This window comes from Bombus fervidus, chromosome 14 (assembly GCF_041682495.2).
Source record: "Bombus fervidus isolate BK054 chromosome 14, iyBomFerv1, whole genome shotgun sequence".
Classification (NCBI taxonomy): Eukaryota; Metazoa; Arthropoda; class Insecta; order Hymenoptera; family Apidae; genus Bombus; species Bombus fervidus.
This window is the reverse complement of record NC_091530.1, coordinates 6,866,441-6,881,525: the sequence shown is the minus strand read 5'-3', so window position 1 is coordinate 6,881,525 and position 15,085 is coordinate 6,866,441. Positions and strand designations below refer to the sequence as shown.

The 15,085-nt window shown below is 39.3% G+C and overlaps 1 protein-coding gene across 12 annotated transcripts in view; it reads right to left on the bottom strand.

Annotated features, from left to right (window-relative positions):
* The window catches only part of LOC139994435 (uncharacterized), a 136,457-nt gene that overhangs the window by 23,451 nt on the left and 97,921 nt on the right, over positions 1-15,085 (bottom strand). The window contains exon 2 of one of the 12 annotated variants that reach the window (XM_072017062.1): positions 9,877-10,102. The exons of the other annotated variants lie outside the window; for them this stretch is intronic. Coding sequence (XP_071873163.1) covers positions 9,877-10,022 — 146 coding nt within the window. The 5' untranslated portion in view covers positions 10,023-10,102. The remainder of the gene's footprint in view (positions 1-9,876; positions 10,103-15,085) is intronic. 12 annotated transcript variants of the gene reach the window in all.

The following is a 15,085-nucleotide window of genomic DNA, read 5'->3' as shown; positions in this document are numbered from 1 at the left end:
CAAAGTGGCGCAGCAGCAGCTTGCAGACTCGAGGGTGGTTGACACCGATTTCCAAACGATAGCGATCTTTGTTGTACTAATTTTAGACCTTTGAGCGGCGTACCAGCACGTTGAAAAACGAATATCATTGGCGAATTATCGATCGTTGTATTTTTGCACTTTAACGACCGATAGCCGATTAATCGGGTTTTCGTCGCCGATAATCTTTCTCATTATTTGACCAGTAATTTGTTATTTAGTACTAAGGTACCTTGCTCAGTTGCGCCAGTCGCGTTGCTTTGTAAGCTGCCACAGTTTTATACCAATTTGAGAAACTTACCATTCGCGATGTACGAAAAGAATGGTATTGAAGAGTCTAAATCGAAACAGAGCCGGAGAATCTGCGCCTGAGCTACCGATCGGACGTGCGTATGATGTCGAACCGCTATCGGTCGGTAAAGCGTTAAAGTGTCTCTCTGTTCGAAGAACTCGGATGCGCGTATTTCTTTTTTTGCAAATTTTGACAAACAATTAAATAAATCGAAATATTTTCCTCGTTACGCGTTACAATTTTGTTCGCGCCTATGGCTCGTTGTAATCGAGCTTTCACGTTCTAAAGCCCTCGTCACGCTTATTTTCTTCTTTAGGATGTACCGTCGTGGAAGATAATTTTACCTAACGAGACGTTTGTTGTCTGAAATTGAAGAGCTTCGTACACGCGTAAATATTTGAATACGTCTAGCGCGAAGCAAATATCCAATTTTCTATTTTCGTTCCTTCAACCACTAAAGTGTCCCAAGCTGCGCCGCTGCTTGTAAAAACGCTGCAAGAAACCAGCTAATAAAAGTAATTTATTTCGAACAAGGTAAAAAAGAAAAGAAAGAACGAGAAAGATGAAAACAGGGCGTGGATAAAAAAAAAGAAAAGATAGGGCAAACAGCGAGCGGGATAACACCTAGGTAAATATGTTTAGCAACAGCGAAGAATTTGCTGGAACTACGAATTACCGAAGGTTTAGCATACGGTGCCTACACGCGATCAAATTACTGGAAAAGCGGTGCATCGATGAACTTTTATGGGAACGCTTAGACGTACGGGACAGGGTTATATGTAAACTACGGAAGAAAGGAATTAACCGACTGAAGATAACGAGTTACCCGAACGCGTTTCTTACGTGTAATCGAGGTCAACTGAAATTACAGCCACTTACCGACGTATAGCGATAATTTAAACCTAAGATCCGCACCTTCTCTCCTGCACGCATTCTCCTTAACGATCGAGAAAAACTTTCTTGCTAAACTCTTTCATCGTAATTAATCATCGTTCCGTTTAAATCGTTCGAGCTCGCGTTCTCTCCAATTTCTCCCGAATTTTCTTTCTAATCTCCGTCGATACACGTATCGACAAATTCGTCATAGTAAAAGCATACAAAATTTCTGCTAATAACAAATTGGTCACTTTGATCGTCCTAGTAATCCTACTATGGTTCAATTATCTCGATTAGCCTGGTTAATTGTCAAACAGAGGAGATTAGGTTTATGCTAACACACACACACACACACAGATATTTCAGGCGCACTACTTTCTAGTCTATATTCACGTGTTATTATCCTATGAAATCATTTTCTTTCGTTTGCAAGTTAATTCTATTCGACGAACAAACGGCCAACTGGCGCGTACGCTCGAATTTGCTTCGAACGACATCTCGGTGAAACATTGGACGCTCCTTAAAGCAACGACAGCAAGTTTATCGTGGAGATTTAAGCAAATAGATAGCAAAGATTAAGCTACTTGAATATCCGTGGAGAATACGAGCAATTAACACGTCACACGTCCCAGGCATAACGTTCACTCGATTAAACTTCACAGCGGATCGTTGCAAGTCCGGAGGACGGACGAGCGTCGCTTTCTCGTGCGGCGATCCTTTTCCACGCGCAAACATACGTCAGGAGTGGCGTTAAAAGGAGGCGTGCACACCTTTGGAAAAAAGGACGCAACGCGTTGTTATAAAAAGATGAAAACTTGCGGCGGTGCGTGTCGAACCTGCGCCAACAGAATCTCCGTAAAAGTGGAAATTTACGCGACACTGGTCACCAGGTAAGGGGAAAACCCCGCTCCTTTCAATTTCACCCCTTATAGTGCACGCGATACCATGATAATTACAAAGTACACTCGACAAAGTCTACGCGTGTTCCTCGAGTTTCTCGGCCAACCTTTAGACGTACTGACATTTAAAACGGCTGACGCTTCACCCTGACGTCGGAACGCTGCTCGTCCGATTCCAAGCGACGATTACACACACGCCACAACGTGTACGTAGCGTCGCTAATCGTGGAATTTCTGTCGCAGCTTTCGCTCCAATCTCCATTCACCGTTTGTCTCATCCAACTTGCTCTGTTCTCTTCCAAGTTTTTATGGAGGTGCACGAGCTAAGCGCCACACAATTCGTGACACAGCGATACGAAAGCAAGCGGATAATTCCACGTGCAAACGATCGTCGTAGGTCTGCGCTGAAAAGCAGGCGACCCATCGTGAGCCACCGGTGGCTCACGAAAGTAGCTACAGCGATCCGCGTTTACGCAAACTTCTTTTTTCACCGATGATGTGATTCTCGTTGAAATTTCATTAGAAATGGAAGGAAAGGCATTGACGATGATCCTACAAGTTTTAACGAATCTTGAAAGCTGCATGGAAATTGACAGATTGTTCGGAAGCACGCGGTTCATAAAAATCGTCACAACTGGCCAATTTCCATTATCAGGTTCATCGCGATCAGTAAACGTGTTCCACGTTCGCCCAGGACGCCCTGGGAGTAATTTTATTATTCAAAGCATATAATGACAAAAGAGTAATAAATTGATGATGTAAGATAACATTCTTCCCCAATGGACCATTTATCTTATTGGTGGTCACTCGTGACCACACTCGAAGATGGTATCCCGCTGGGAGTAACCATCCACATATTTAGGAATTAAGTTAGACAAATTTACCAAATGGCCAGCTGGACAAATTGTAAAGTACAAATTAAACAATAAGAAAAACAAAAAAATTTTGTGTGCTACACTAGATTAGCCGCGTAGTGGTGATACACATATATGAGTATCAGTTTGCGCGAGTATGTGCGTGCACAGCGTCTCGTAAAGCAGATGAATGCAACTATTCCATTGGTAATGTGGTATAGAAGATGGTGAGACAAAGAGAGCGCTGAGACGCGTGCAAATTTATATCGACGAATATCTTGTACATCGCATATTAGATGAATCTAAAACTATTTTGATATCAATTCTAAGTGTAATCTAAGTGTCCCTATACATTTATTTCGGCGATTAAAACACTTTGACTGCCACGTCGAAATCACATGTTTCGCTCAAGACGCCATGGGAGTATTTTTATTATTCAAAGCATATAAGGACAAAATAATAATAAATTGATGATGTAAGATAACATTCTTCCCCAATGGCCGTTTATCTTATTGGTGGTCACCCGTGACCACACTCGAAGATGGTATCCAGCTGGGGGTAGCCATACACATGATATTTAGCAATTAAGTTACACAAATTTATCAAATATTCAGCTGGACAAATTATAAAGTGCAAATTAAATAATAAAAAAAAATTTGTGTGCTACATTAGATTAACCGCGTAGTAGTGACACACATATATGAGTATCAGTGTGGAGAGTATGTGCGTGCACAGCGTCTCGTAAAACAGATGAATGCAACTGTTCCATTGGTAATGTGGTATAGAAGATGGTGAGATAAAGAGAGCGCTAAGACGCGTGCAAATTTATATCGACGAATATCTTGTACATCGCATATTAGATGAATCTAAAACTATTTTGACATCAATTTTAAGTGTAATCTGAGTGTCCCTATACATTTATTTCGGCGATTAAAACACTTTGACTGCCACTTCGAAATCACATGTTTTGCTCAGGACGCCATGGGAGTATTTTTATTATTCAAAGCATATAATGACAAAATAATAATAAATTGATGATGTAAGACAACATTCTTCCCCAATGGCCGTTTATCTTATTGGTGGTCACGGGTTACCACACTCGAAGATGATATCCCTCTGGGAGCCCCATCCACATGTTATTTAGCAATTAAGTTACACAAATTTACCAAATATTCAGCTGCACAAATTGTAAAGCACAAATTAAATAATAATAAAAAAAACGTAGTTGTCAACCCAATACATTTTATACAGTACAAATAATGTGTATAAATATTCTCAAATTCGTCTCACGTTTCACGAATGAAATCATGATCATCGTGTCCTTCCGTGGTGTAAATAAAATTTCGACAAGTTTCTCGTGACGCAGTTAACGAATATCCGTGGGAATTTTCTAAGGTCAAGGCAAGGCGATCTGTGCGATTATTCGCGAAGAGAATCGAAAGAGAGGAAAAACAAAGTCTCCGGTAAAAAAATACTGTCTGCAGTGTCTAGAGGAGGAATTTGAAAGCGACGTTAGAAAATTCACAAGAATGTTCTCCCACCGGTAGCCTGGCATTCATACCTCGGCTATTACCGGTCGAACGAGAGCGGCGTGAATAACGCGTTAGAAATTTCAGCCGAATATCAAGGCGCGAGGTCATTCGATCGGATTCTCGATTGTCCGCCCATTGCAATTACAACTATCGTGCTTTGACGCCTTTGATTCCTAGTACGCTGCAATTTTCTCTTATTCGACGAACAAAGGGTCCACGAACTTGAACAGCCACTTTTCACCCGTGAACAACGGAGAAATGGTTCACCTTAACGCGGGTTGATCTCAACGACGGTCATCGATGGTGACTCACGTGTTTCTTTTTTTTTTTAATTTGTTCTTTATAATTTGTCCAGCTGGACATTTGGTAAATTTGTCTAACTTAATTGCTAAATAACATGTGGATTATTTGATGGATGTGACTATTTTATTTCTTTAGTGAGGTCAGCGGGGTGTTTTCCTTTTAGTCTTCGCTATTCACGTTGCTCAATTTTCCACGAGAGGATCGAAACGAGACAAATTTCATAAACTATCAAATTTTCCACGATCCTAATGATTTGGTTAATCATTCATAGTGAGAGAAATGTACGGCATTGTAATACGACAGTTTGGAAAAATGAGACTATATCACAGTGTGGTACATTACATGGTACACGATGCGGTACATTACATGGTACACGGCGTGGAAATTATTTAAAATATATGAAATTCGTGGCTGTGAACGTATTCGTGTGCTATGGATTCTGCAATTTCTACCTCATCTATCTTATTGGCTCTGCAATTACGCGTGCCACGTACAGTGACAAAATTGGCGCTTTTATATTTCACACAGCGTATTACGTGTTTGCCAGTTTAATCGCAAGCTTGAATTTCGTAAAATTGCAGAATCTACACGAAAGGGTCAACGGCGGAAAAAACGTCGAGCGAATCCTTGCAATTTCTTTTCGTAGCTACGATGCAAAAGAACAGAATTCGATGATGTAAGTTGATCGGAGAAGACAGCGAATAAAACGTTGCGTTGACGCAACGTGCCACCTTAATGGATTAAGCTGCGTTCCCAACAATGAGAAACTTTCTATCGACGTTCCGCGTTTCTCGAAAAAAATTGGCGATTCTTCGCCGATGTTTCTCCGTGTTTCTTCGCGTTTCTGTTGCCAGTGACAAACGTCTCTTCTGTTGTCTGTTCTCGTAAAAATGAAAGAGAACGCGAAGAAACGCGCGGCATCGCGTCGCAACAGAAACAAACGTTTGTTCGCTGTGCACGGAGTTTGTCGATCGTTTTACAACGCATTTGCGTATGGACAACTCGATGGCAGGAACAAACATCGCTTGGAAACTCAGACGAATAGCAAACGTTCCTCCGATTAAGTCGCTTCAGTGTGGACTAAACGTTGCCGCGAGTTGATATTTGTTGGCTAGCGTTAGGAACATGCGGTGACAGCAGGAAGATCCTCGTAGTTGCTGGAGCGAAGACGTATCGTTAAAAGCACAGCCTGGTGCTTTTTTCAATTCGGACGCTGTGTTTGATCGCTCTTTGCTTCTTTCCAGAACTTGTCGTTTATTAGCGACTTTTCCTGTTTTCACGGCCCGAGACCGATAAAATTTCGCGTCTGCTCGCAGAACTTTGCTCGTTTATTTTCGACGAGAAAGAAAACGAGCACAGTACGTAGTTTGTTCAACGTCCTCCAATTTCCTGCCTTTGAAGAAACTCCGTGAAACTCCGTGCTCTCCGTGCATCTTTCACGAGGAATAAAATTCTTTTTTTTTTCTTTTAGCTTACCATTTAAATCTCGTTAACCTCCGTGCAATTTTACAAGCTTCGACTTCTAGGCTTGTTGACCTTTCGCGCTTAGATATCAAGCGAAGCGCTCGACGACGTAAGCTGCGATTATTACGTCGACTACAAAGGAATATCGTTTAGTTATCAAAGTGGAAAAACGTGGACGTTGTATCGTTTCTCGTTTCCTGCAACCACTTGCGAGCAACCTGCAACGATCGAACCTATCGCAAGCCAAACGAATCACATTCCACTTTGCAAATTTCATGTTTTATTAATCTCTGGATTCCGTGGAATCTGTCAAGGCCGCGCCTAACGTAGGGCGCGTTAAACGCGTTAGGCGCAAGCCGGGTTGCGCTCTTTACGGGGCCACATCCTATTGGCTTGGAAACTAAGTGATTGCGGATTTGTCAATGCCACCTAATGTCAAAATCCGCAACCACTTAGTTACCAACTTAACTGCAAAATTTGATCAGACCTCGTAAACGATTACGCCCAGGGCCAGCAAAAGTATAATCGCGTTGCTGACTCGATTACACGTAGAATAATTATCGGAGGGCAGATTGCAAAGTTTCCGGAATTGCCGCTGCGACCTGCTTTAATCGTAACTGTTATTGTCACTCGACGAACTCTTCAGTCTGCCCTCGTGTATGAAGAAAAGTTTTCTATGTGGCGGAAGTGTTCGAGTACTTTGGTGAACCGTCCTACCGACGAATTCGAGGAACACGATATCGCGAACCGTACGATTGAACGCGAACGTCTTTCTGTATTTTTCTTTCTTCTTTTTCTTTCCTTTAGCGTGGATCCAGTTACAAGGGCAAAGGAAGGGAGCGAAGAACAAGAGGTGCGACGATATTATGTACCGCGGCTCGTACCTAAGTGGCGACCACGTGAATTCACAGGCTGTACCGAGGTTGAATCGAGACAATGCCAGCAGGACAAAAGCGACAGAAAACGCGCACGCAATATCGCGGTGAGCCATGTGCGCGGCCGTCGAACGTAAACGAGTTCATGTGCTTTCTCTGTGCCTCTTTTCAAACGATCGTTTCAGGGAACGCCCGCGACGTTGTTCTCCTTCCTTCTTAAGACCATTCTATATAGATCTGATGTTCCGATGCATCGAACCGACGAATCCATTCAGTTCACACAATTAACCTTCGTATGGATGACTAGGTATTTATCGCTAGTTGCTGTAAAAAGTATCGCAGAATCACCGATCCGAGCACCGTGTCGCTCCTTCTTAATCATTTCAGGTCTAATCTTCGTCTATTTGTTCCAATGAACAATCGTTCAAATAGGAACGAATAGACAAAGATTTTAGTTCATTCAAATAACCCTTGTTTGGGCAATTACATATTTATTCGTAATTCCTTTAGTAATTTTTTATTTTTTTGTTAACGTATTGCAAAATCATCGACCCAAGCAACGCTTGTTCCTTAATTTCTCTCCTTAACTATTTTATATCTAGTCGTTCATTAGATCAAGCAGATAAGGGTTTACTTCATGTAGTTAATCTTTGCTTGGAGAACTAGGTATTTATTTCTAGTTCCTTTGGTAATTTTTGATATTTTCGTAAAAATACTGAGAAATTATCGATTCAAACATTTTGCTCCTTATTAAACGTTGTGGACGTGATTGTTCGTTGGATCAAATAGATAAAGGTTCAGTTCGTGTAGTTAATCTTCATTTGGAGAACTAGGTATTTATTTCTAGTTCCTTTAGTAATTTTTTTGTATTCTTGTACAAATATTGCGGAATCATCGGTCTGAGAATCATCTTGTTCCTTCTTAACTATTCTGGACTTTAATTTTCATGAAATCAAGTAGATAAAGATCTAGTTCATGCACTTAGCCTCTGTTCGACTAACTAGCTATCTATTTCTAATTTCTTTACTAATTAACTTAATTCTAATTGATTTCGATTTGGTTTTCGTTAGATCACCCCAACTGAAAAGTGGAGCTACTTTCCATATAAAATATAGTCGATTGCCAAGCCATAAAGGCGTAAGATGTCGCCATCGTTACAAACCTAACCTACAAAATAAGACCAAAAACAAATAAAAATAAGAAGGCAGATGAGAAACATTCGCTCGACTTAAGACTTTTCCTGCATCGCGATTCATCGTAGTGTATCGTGTTACGATCGACCAAGGACGCTATAAGGAGCAAGGAACAACGCTTGAAGGACTATGATCGAACGTAGTACACAGAACGACAAAAAGATAAAACGTATTGAGTGACACATAACGTGGTGTATGTACAAGGAGCGTGTATTACGTGCATCTATCTCTACGTGACTACTCCGACGATAGGAAACTCGACCAGCCTCTCTCTCTCTCTCTCTCTCGTTCTGTCTCTCTTTCTCTCTCTCTCTCTCCAGTCCCGTCTAAAGCAAGAAAACACGATATCTAGGCTAGTAGTCGGTGGACTACGCTTTTAATAGGGATTTACTCTTAAAAGGGAACACAACGAGCACAGTCTAGTCGATTTGACGGGGTACTTCTAGGAAAAATGGCCGAGACCGGCGAAACGACCTCCAACACAGCGTTCCTCTTTTATTTTTCCTAGTCGTCAACGCCATTTTCGTTTCGCGCCTTTTTCACGAGCTGCTTTTTCCCCCCTTCGTTCAGAGAAACTGCCCCTCTTTCCTTAACCCGTTTATTTCGTTCCGAAAACAGAAGTACACGCGCATTCGTACTCTCTGTTTAAGTGCTATTCGTTTTCTCGCTTTCCATCTGTATACGTACGTGTATGTGTAGGTATATATGGTGTATACAGGGTGACCTATAATTATCAAGCGTGATTTTGTTCGGAGAAACTTTTGTTGGAGTTGTTGGTTCGATGAGCTTGACAAGTTCGTGCCGATTTTGAGTTGAACAGTAGTTTGGAAAGTAAGCTTATTTTTAACGTAACAGATATATTATATTAAAATTTCGAATTTTAAATTCTACGATAGCGTAGTTTGGAAAATAGGTATTACTTTTAACGCAATGTTTATGTAATTTACAATTACCACTCTGCCATTAGTATAATCTGCAACGCACCGCAAGATAGCGTGCCTCTATGAATATTTAAATTTCCTGAATATTCAAATAAAGAAAGCTACGTGTTTTGGAGAATTAAATGAGCGCAATGTGTGCGTCGGTTTACGAGCCATTCGGAAAATACATTGACAATCAACTACGTAAATTGAAAATTTTAAAAAGATGACGCTTATATACATTTTTTATTTTGCTAGAAAAGTTAGAAATCCTGTCAACTCGTAATTTGTTTTTGGACAATTGACTCTATCATCTGACTTGCGAGAGACGAATATAGCAACAAATTAACCTAATGTTCATCTCATAAGACATAAACACGGTCATCTCGCAAGTCTCGCAAGAATGCAGAAATTCTATAAGCCATTTCACCGAAAATCGGCACGATCTTGTCGAAAGTTTCCTTAGGGGAAGCTCGAAGAAAATGGTTAAGCCCAGGAATGTTAAGCGACATTTCGATGATTCTCAAAAGCGGCAGGTTCGTCTTGGAAAATACCCGGCAGACCTTTTATCCCAAGAGAGATACGATTCTCGTCTAGGACCGTTCCACGAAGTACCCCGTTGTCTGAGAGATTCAGAAAGCTGGACAGACCTAATCGCATTGCGCCTCTTGAGCACTCGAACTCTCTTCGGCCGTCTTCTTCTTGCTAGGAATTCGCTAAAATCGTTCCATCTTGCTTTACGACTCCGCTGCGACACTTCTGACCTAACCTCTACGGGAATGCTAGACGACTCCATTCCACTCGGAATCAGATACTCTGCTCTTGGAATTCTACGCCTCGAAATCGCTTTCGTTCAACGAAATCCCCTAAAATCCTCTAAAATCGATAAGACGCCGATTATTAACGCCATCACGCGACCTGTCACGCTACACTAGCGCCACGTCGACTAAATCGCTAACTATTAGCTCGCGATCATACTTAACTAATTTATTCGTTTAAGCGTTTTCTCCGCTTGTTCGTTAATCGTACTTTTTTCTCAAATAAAACGTTATTGAATTTTCGTTAGAGACGCGCATGGCAAAGACCGTATTTCGTTTGAAAATTACGGTTGAAGCTAACCGATTTTCATAAATACAGAACGAGATATCTGCAGTGTAATCGACAGTATTTTATTGTTATATCGTTATATTTCTATTAACATTATTTTCACGTTATAATAAAGAAATATATATCTTTCATTTACGATTATCATTCATGTGATTCTATACTTATTATCATCTTGGTTTACACGAGCATTATCATATATAACGTTCAAAGCCAAAAACTTATTTTTCTGAACGTGATAATATATTTTTTACTATAGTTTATTACGTGCTATTCGATGCAACTCGTCTCTGTTTATAAAAAGGTATTGGCCCATTCGTATCAAGAAATCATTGCTTCAAAGAATATTTTAACGGGCGCGAATCAAAATGATGATATATCATTTAGAATACAAGCCAATCGGAAGCTACATCGATCATCTTCAAAATTACGAGGTAGAGAAAATCGATAGCGTAATAAACGTTGTTCTTTTAAGTATATTTTGAAATTTCTCCTAACCTTACCTTATTTATGTTATTAAGTCTGTGACGAATGAATTCATGGAAGCAGACTGTCTGTTTCTCGAGAATTGGATATCAGTCGTGCATCCGGATAACGAAACTTAGAAAAACAAAACCGATCGGTTCGACCTTCTAAAAGACTGGCGATAATAAATACGATACTCGAATATTCTCAAACGTATTTCCGCGTAAGACGACTTCGGTCTCGTTCTAACCATTTCAATTGAATCTACCATCATCGTAACTGTTGTTATTTGTTTATTTAGAGGTATAATCACGACAGCTATTAGTTTATTCTTCGGATAAATCTATCACACCGTTCTGAGCTGAACAACTTTTATTGCACTTTCTTATATGGACTGGGTAAAAGGAAAAGAATATCTTAAACCTATCGATTAAACCTATCGATTAAACCTATCGATTAAACCTATCGATTATACCTAGAACTATCTTCTAGTTACTATTTATTGTAACTAGCGCATCTGCATATAGATGGCGAGCGCGAACTCGCGTTGTCATTTTCAACATAAACAGTAACTCATCGTCCGCAAACAACGAACGTTATTTTCCACCGATCACGCGTAACGAAGAAAATGAACGGAATTACCGGTCGTCGTAGCGTTAATTCGACGTAGAATTTATTTAATCTCGGCATCGAAACCACTTAAAGATCGGAAGAAACTCGACGCTGGGATAACAGTGGCGAGCCAATCTTCTGCGAAATCTTCCATACACGTAACCACGCTATTACGATGTTTGCAACGCTTTTCCTGTTTACGAGTATGTTCGTTCCATAACCAGACGGAGAAACGAGCGGCATTCGATCCTCGAAGAAACGAACCGAGCTGTTCGCGTGCATCGAAACGCGGTGGGGAAGTTTGCTCGACGTGGGAAGCTTCGCGGCGAGGAATTCCAACCGCCATTGAAAAATCAGAATGGCAAACGTCATCGGTCGAACGCGTTGCATTCAGCCACGTTTCTACACGATCGGTGAATTGCGGCCCTGGCTTCCACCATGAAGACAGCCAGGTAAGAAACTGCGTACACAGTCAGGTAACCAAGGCTGTGGAAAGTGAAATGCAGCATCCAAAATTTCCACAAAGCGACTGTATCTTTTAAAAGAAAATCTTACGATCGCTCCATTCGAACGTCAAAAGCTTATTTACGATACTATTTTTAAGAAAATCCAACCGAACAAAATTAAACTAAACCGAAAGAAAGGTGTACCTCGGGTCTAACAACGGAAGCAATTTATTTAAACAGCTTATTTGAAAAGACGAAAAAACGTACTTTAGCAGAAGACAAAGTACGAAATCTCTACGGGAAGACGCACGCTCTTGAACAAATAAAATCAAAATTCACGATAATTTCTTCGCTGCCTTCGCATCGACAGTTTCGTACAGTCGCCATTTTTTTTCAAGTTACGCCAAACATTCGTCTTGGCGTTGACAAATTTTCTAACGTTTTCTCGTCGACAGATTCTCGTTTATCGCGTTTAATAATTCACTGATGCAATTATATCGCTCGCAACTGACCTACGCTGTTCTTCCAATCGTTGGCCGATGTTTTCCTACGAGATTCGAATCCAGACAACGGTTTTAGTCACGTTAAAATCAATTATCATCTTTCTCGTTGCAAATGGTATTGGTAATGCAATGGTAACTGTCGTTAGATATATGTTGCTTGCCTGGCTTTGCCAAAATGATATTCGTACGCGAACTTATCATCAGATCGAGACTGAACATCGAACTTGGCAAATGATCGTAAGATTTTACGAAGAGATACAGTGGCCTTGTGGAAATTTCGTGACGATTCTCCTGTCGATTCCTTTGCCATTTACGAGAACGAGCCTGCGTTTTCCTGTGCAAGGCTTTCCTGTCCGGTCAAACGATTATGCAGACCCTCGTTCAGCTTGACTTCAGTAAGTTGCAAGCTCTTTATCTCCGTTTGAAATACCCGTTCTATTCAATTTCTCGTCTCAAGTCGTGCGGCTTGTACGATTTGCAAGAATTTACCATTTCGAAATTTTTATTTTCGTTGGTCGAGTTGCTCGGCTTTGTGTCTTAAGCCTGAAAATTGAAGGCAGCTCTTATGCTACTTCAATTGTATCGAATTTACCAAATATTCGACTGGACAAATTTTTAAGTAGAAATTAATTAATAATAATAATAAAAAAAATTGTATCGATGAAATTCGAGTTTCTTGATAAAAGATAAGAAAGGTGACGTGCGATGCTATGGGAATGATAATTAATTTTTAACTTTAATTTTAATTTTTAATTTTTTGCGAAAATTTAAACGTTAACGTAGCGTAAATAATTGCAACAGGAGAGTGGAACAAAATTGACCGACGTGAGAGCAGGTGACTCGACAACGTCGTTCGTAACGTTTTCGTTAACAAATTTTTCTCGTAAATTATAAAATATCATGAAAGAAGAAAATGCAAGAGCGCGTTCGTCGTGAAGGAAAATTTATCAGAAAGATAAAGATCTCTGACAGGTAAGAAAAACGCGCAGCCAGAAAGAAAAACGCGCGTTGCCGGAAAGAAAATAGAGAACTTAAATTATGAAAGAAGATTCGTGAAAGTCGAGGAAATTGTTTAACGACAATAAACAAAGTTAAGGTTAGAATTATATCGAATTTTAACAGTTTTCCAGCTTTGGATAGTTAAATACTACGACTTTGACTTGATACGAATTCGACAATTGAATTGAACAATTTTCAGTGATATTTCGCGTGACGATAGCTACGTTTCTTCGCAAAAATAGCTTCAATTAAAGCAATTATTGCGTTTCGAAGATTCGTTGCACGCTATTTAAATGTCTCAGTGCATCGCACGACTTTGCCTGTTCCACGTAGCTTCCGAAAAACTTGCACGCGAATCTGTTTTCTCATTAACATTTGAGAGAAAAGTAGGCGAATTGCAGGGTAATTGATAAATTCGTTTCATACGATTCTATATGATTTTGCGTCAATTTTCCCAATGAAAATTGTTACTCGAATACAGTTTCCCTCTTTCGCGAAAGCACAAAACTAAATTAAAATCAAACTTCCGAGTTTCCTCGAATAACACTATTATCGAATAACACTTACTTGATCGCTTCCAAAATTTAATCTAAAGTCGTATTTCTAAAATTCAATTGCCTGTTATCTCTTTTGTTCGTCTAACTCCATTTAAATTCTTGTATTAACAAAAATTAAAAAACTGACCAATCGGATGATAATGGCCGGTTCCAAAATTTAATCTAAAATCGTACATTCCTTGTTATCTCTTTTGTTCGTCTAACTCTATGTATTTAAATTATTGTATTAACAAAAATTGAGAAACTGACCAATCGGATGATAATGGTCGCTTCCAAAATTTATTCTAAAGTCGTATTTCTAAAATTCAATTGCTTGTTATCCCTTTTGTTCCTTTAATTCTATGTATTTAAATTCTTGCTTAACAAAAATTGAGAAACTAACCAATCAAATGATAATGGTCGCTTCCAACATTTATTCTAAAGTCGTATTTCTAAAATTCAATTGCTTGTTATCCCTTTTGTTCCTCTAATTCTATGTAGATTCTTAAATTCAACAAAAATTGAGAAACTGACCAATCAGATGATAATGGTCGCTTCTAAAATTTAATCTAAAATCATATTTCTGAAATTCAATTGCTTGTTATCCCTTTTGTTCCTCTAATTCTATGTATTTAAATTCTTGCATTAACAAAAATTGAGAAACTGACCAATCAGATGATAATGGTCGGTTTCAAAATTTAATCTAAAATCATATTTCTGAAATTCAATTGCTTGTTATCCCTTTTGTTCCTCTAATTCTATGTATTTAAATTCCTGCATTAACAAAAATTGAGAAACTGACCAATCATATGATAATGGTCGGTTTCAAAATTTAATCTAAAATCATATTTCTGAAATTCAATTGCTTGTTATCCCTTTTGTTCCTCTAATTCTATGTAAATTCTTACACCAACAAAAATTGGGAAATTGACCAATCAAATAATAATGGCCGGTTGCAGAATTTATTCTAAAATTCAATTGCTTGTTATCCCTTTTGTTCCTCTAATTCTATGTAAATTCTTGCATTATCAAAAATTGAGAAACTGACCAATCAGATGATAATGGTCGCTTCCAAAATTTAATCTAAAATCATATTTCTGAAATTCAATTGCTTGTTATCCCTTTTGTTCCTCTAATTCTATGTATTTAAATTCTTGCATTAACAAAAATTGAGAAACTGACCAATCAGATGAT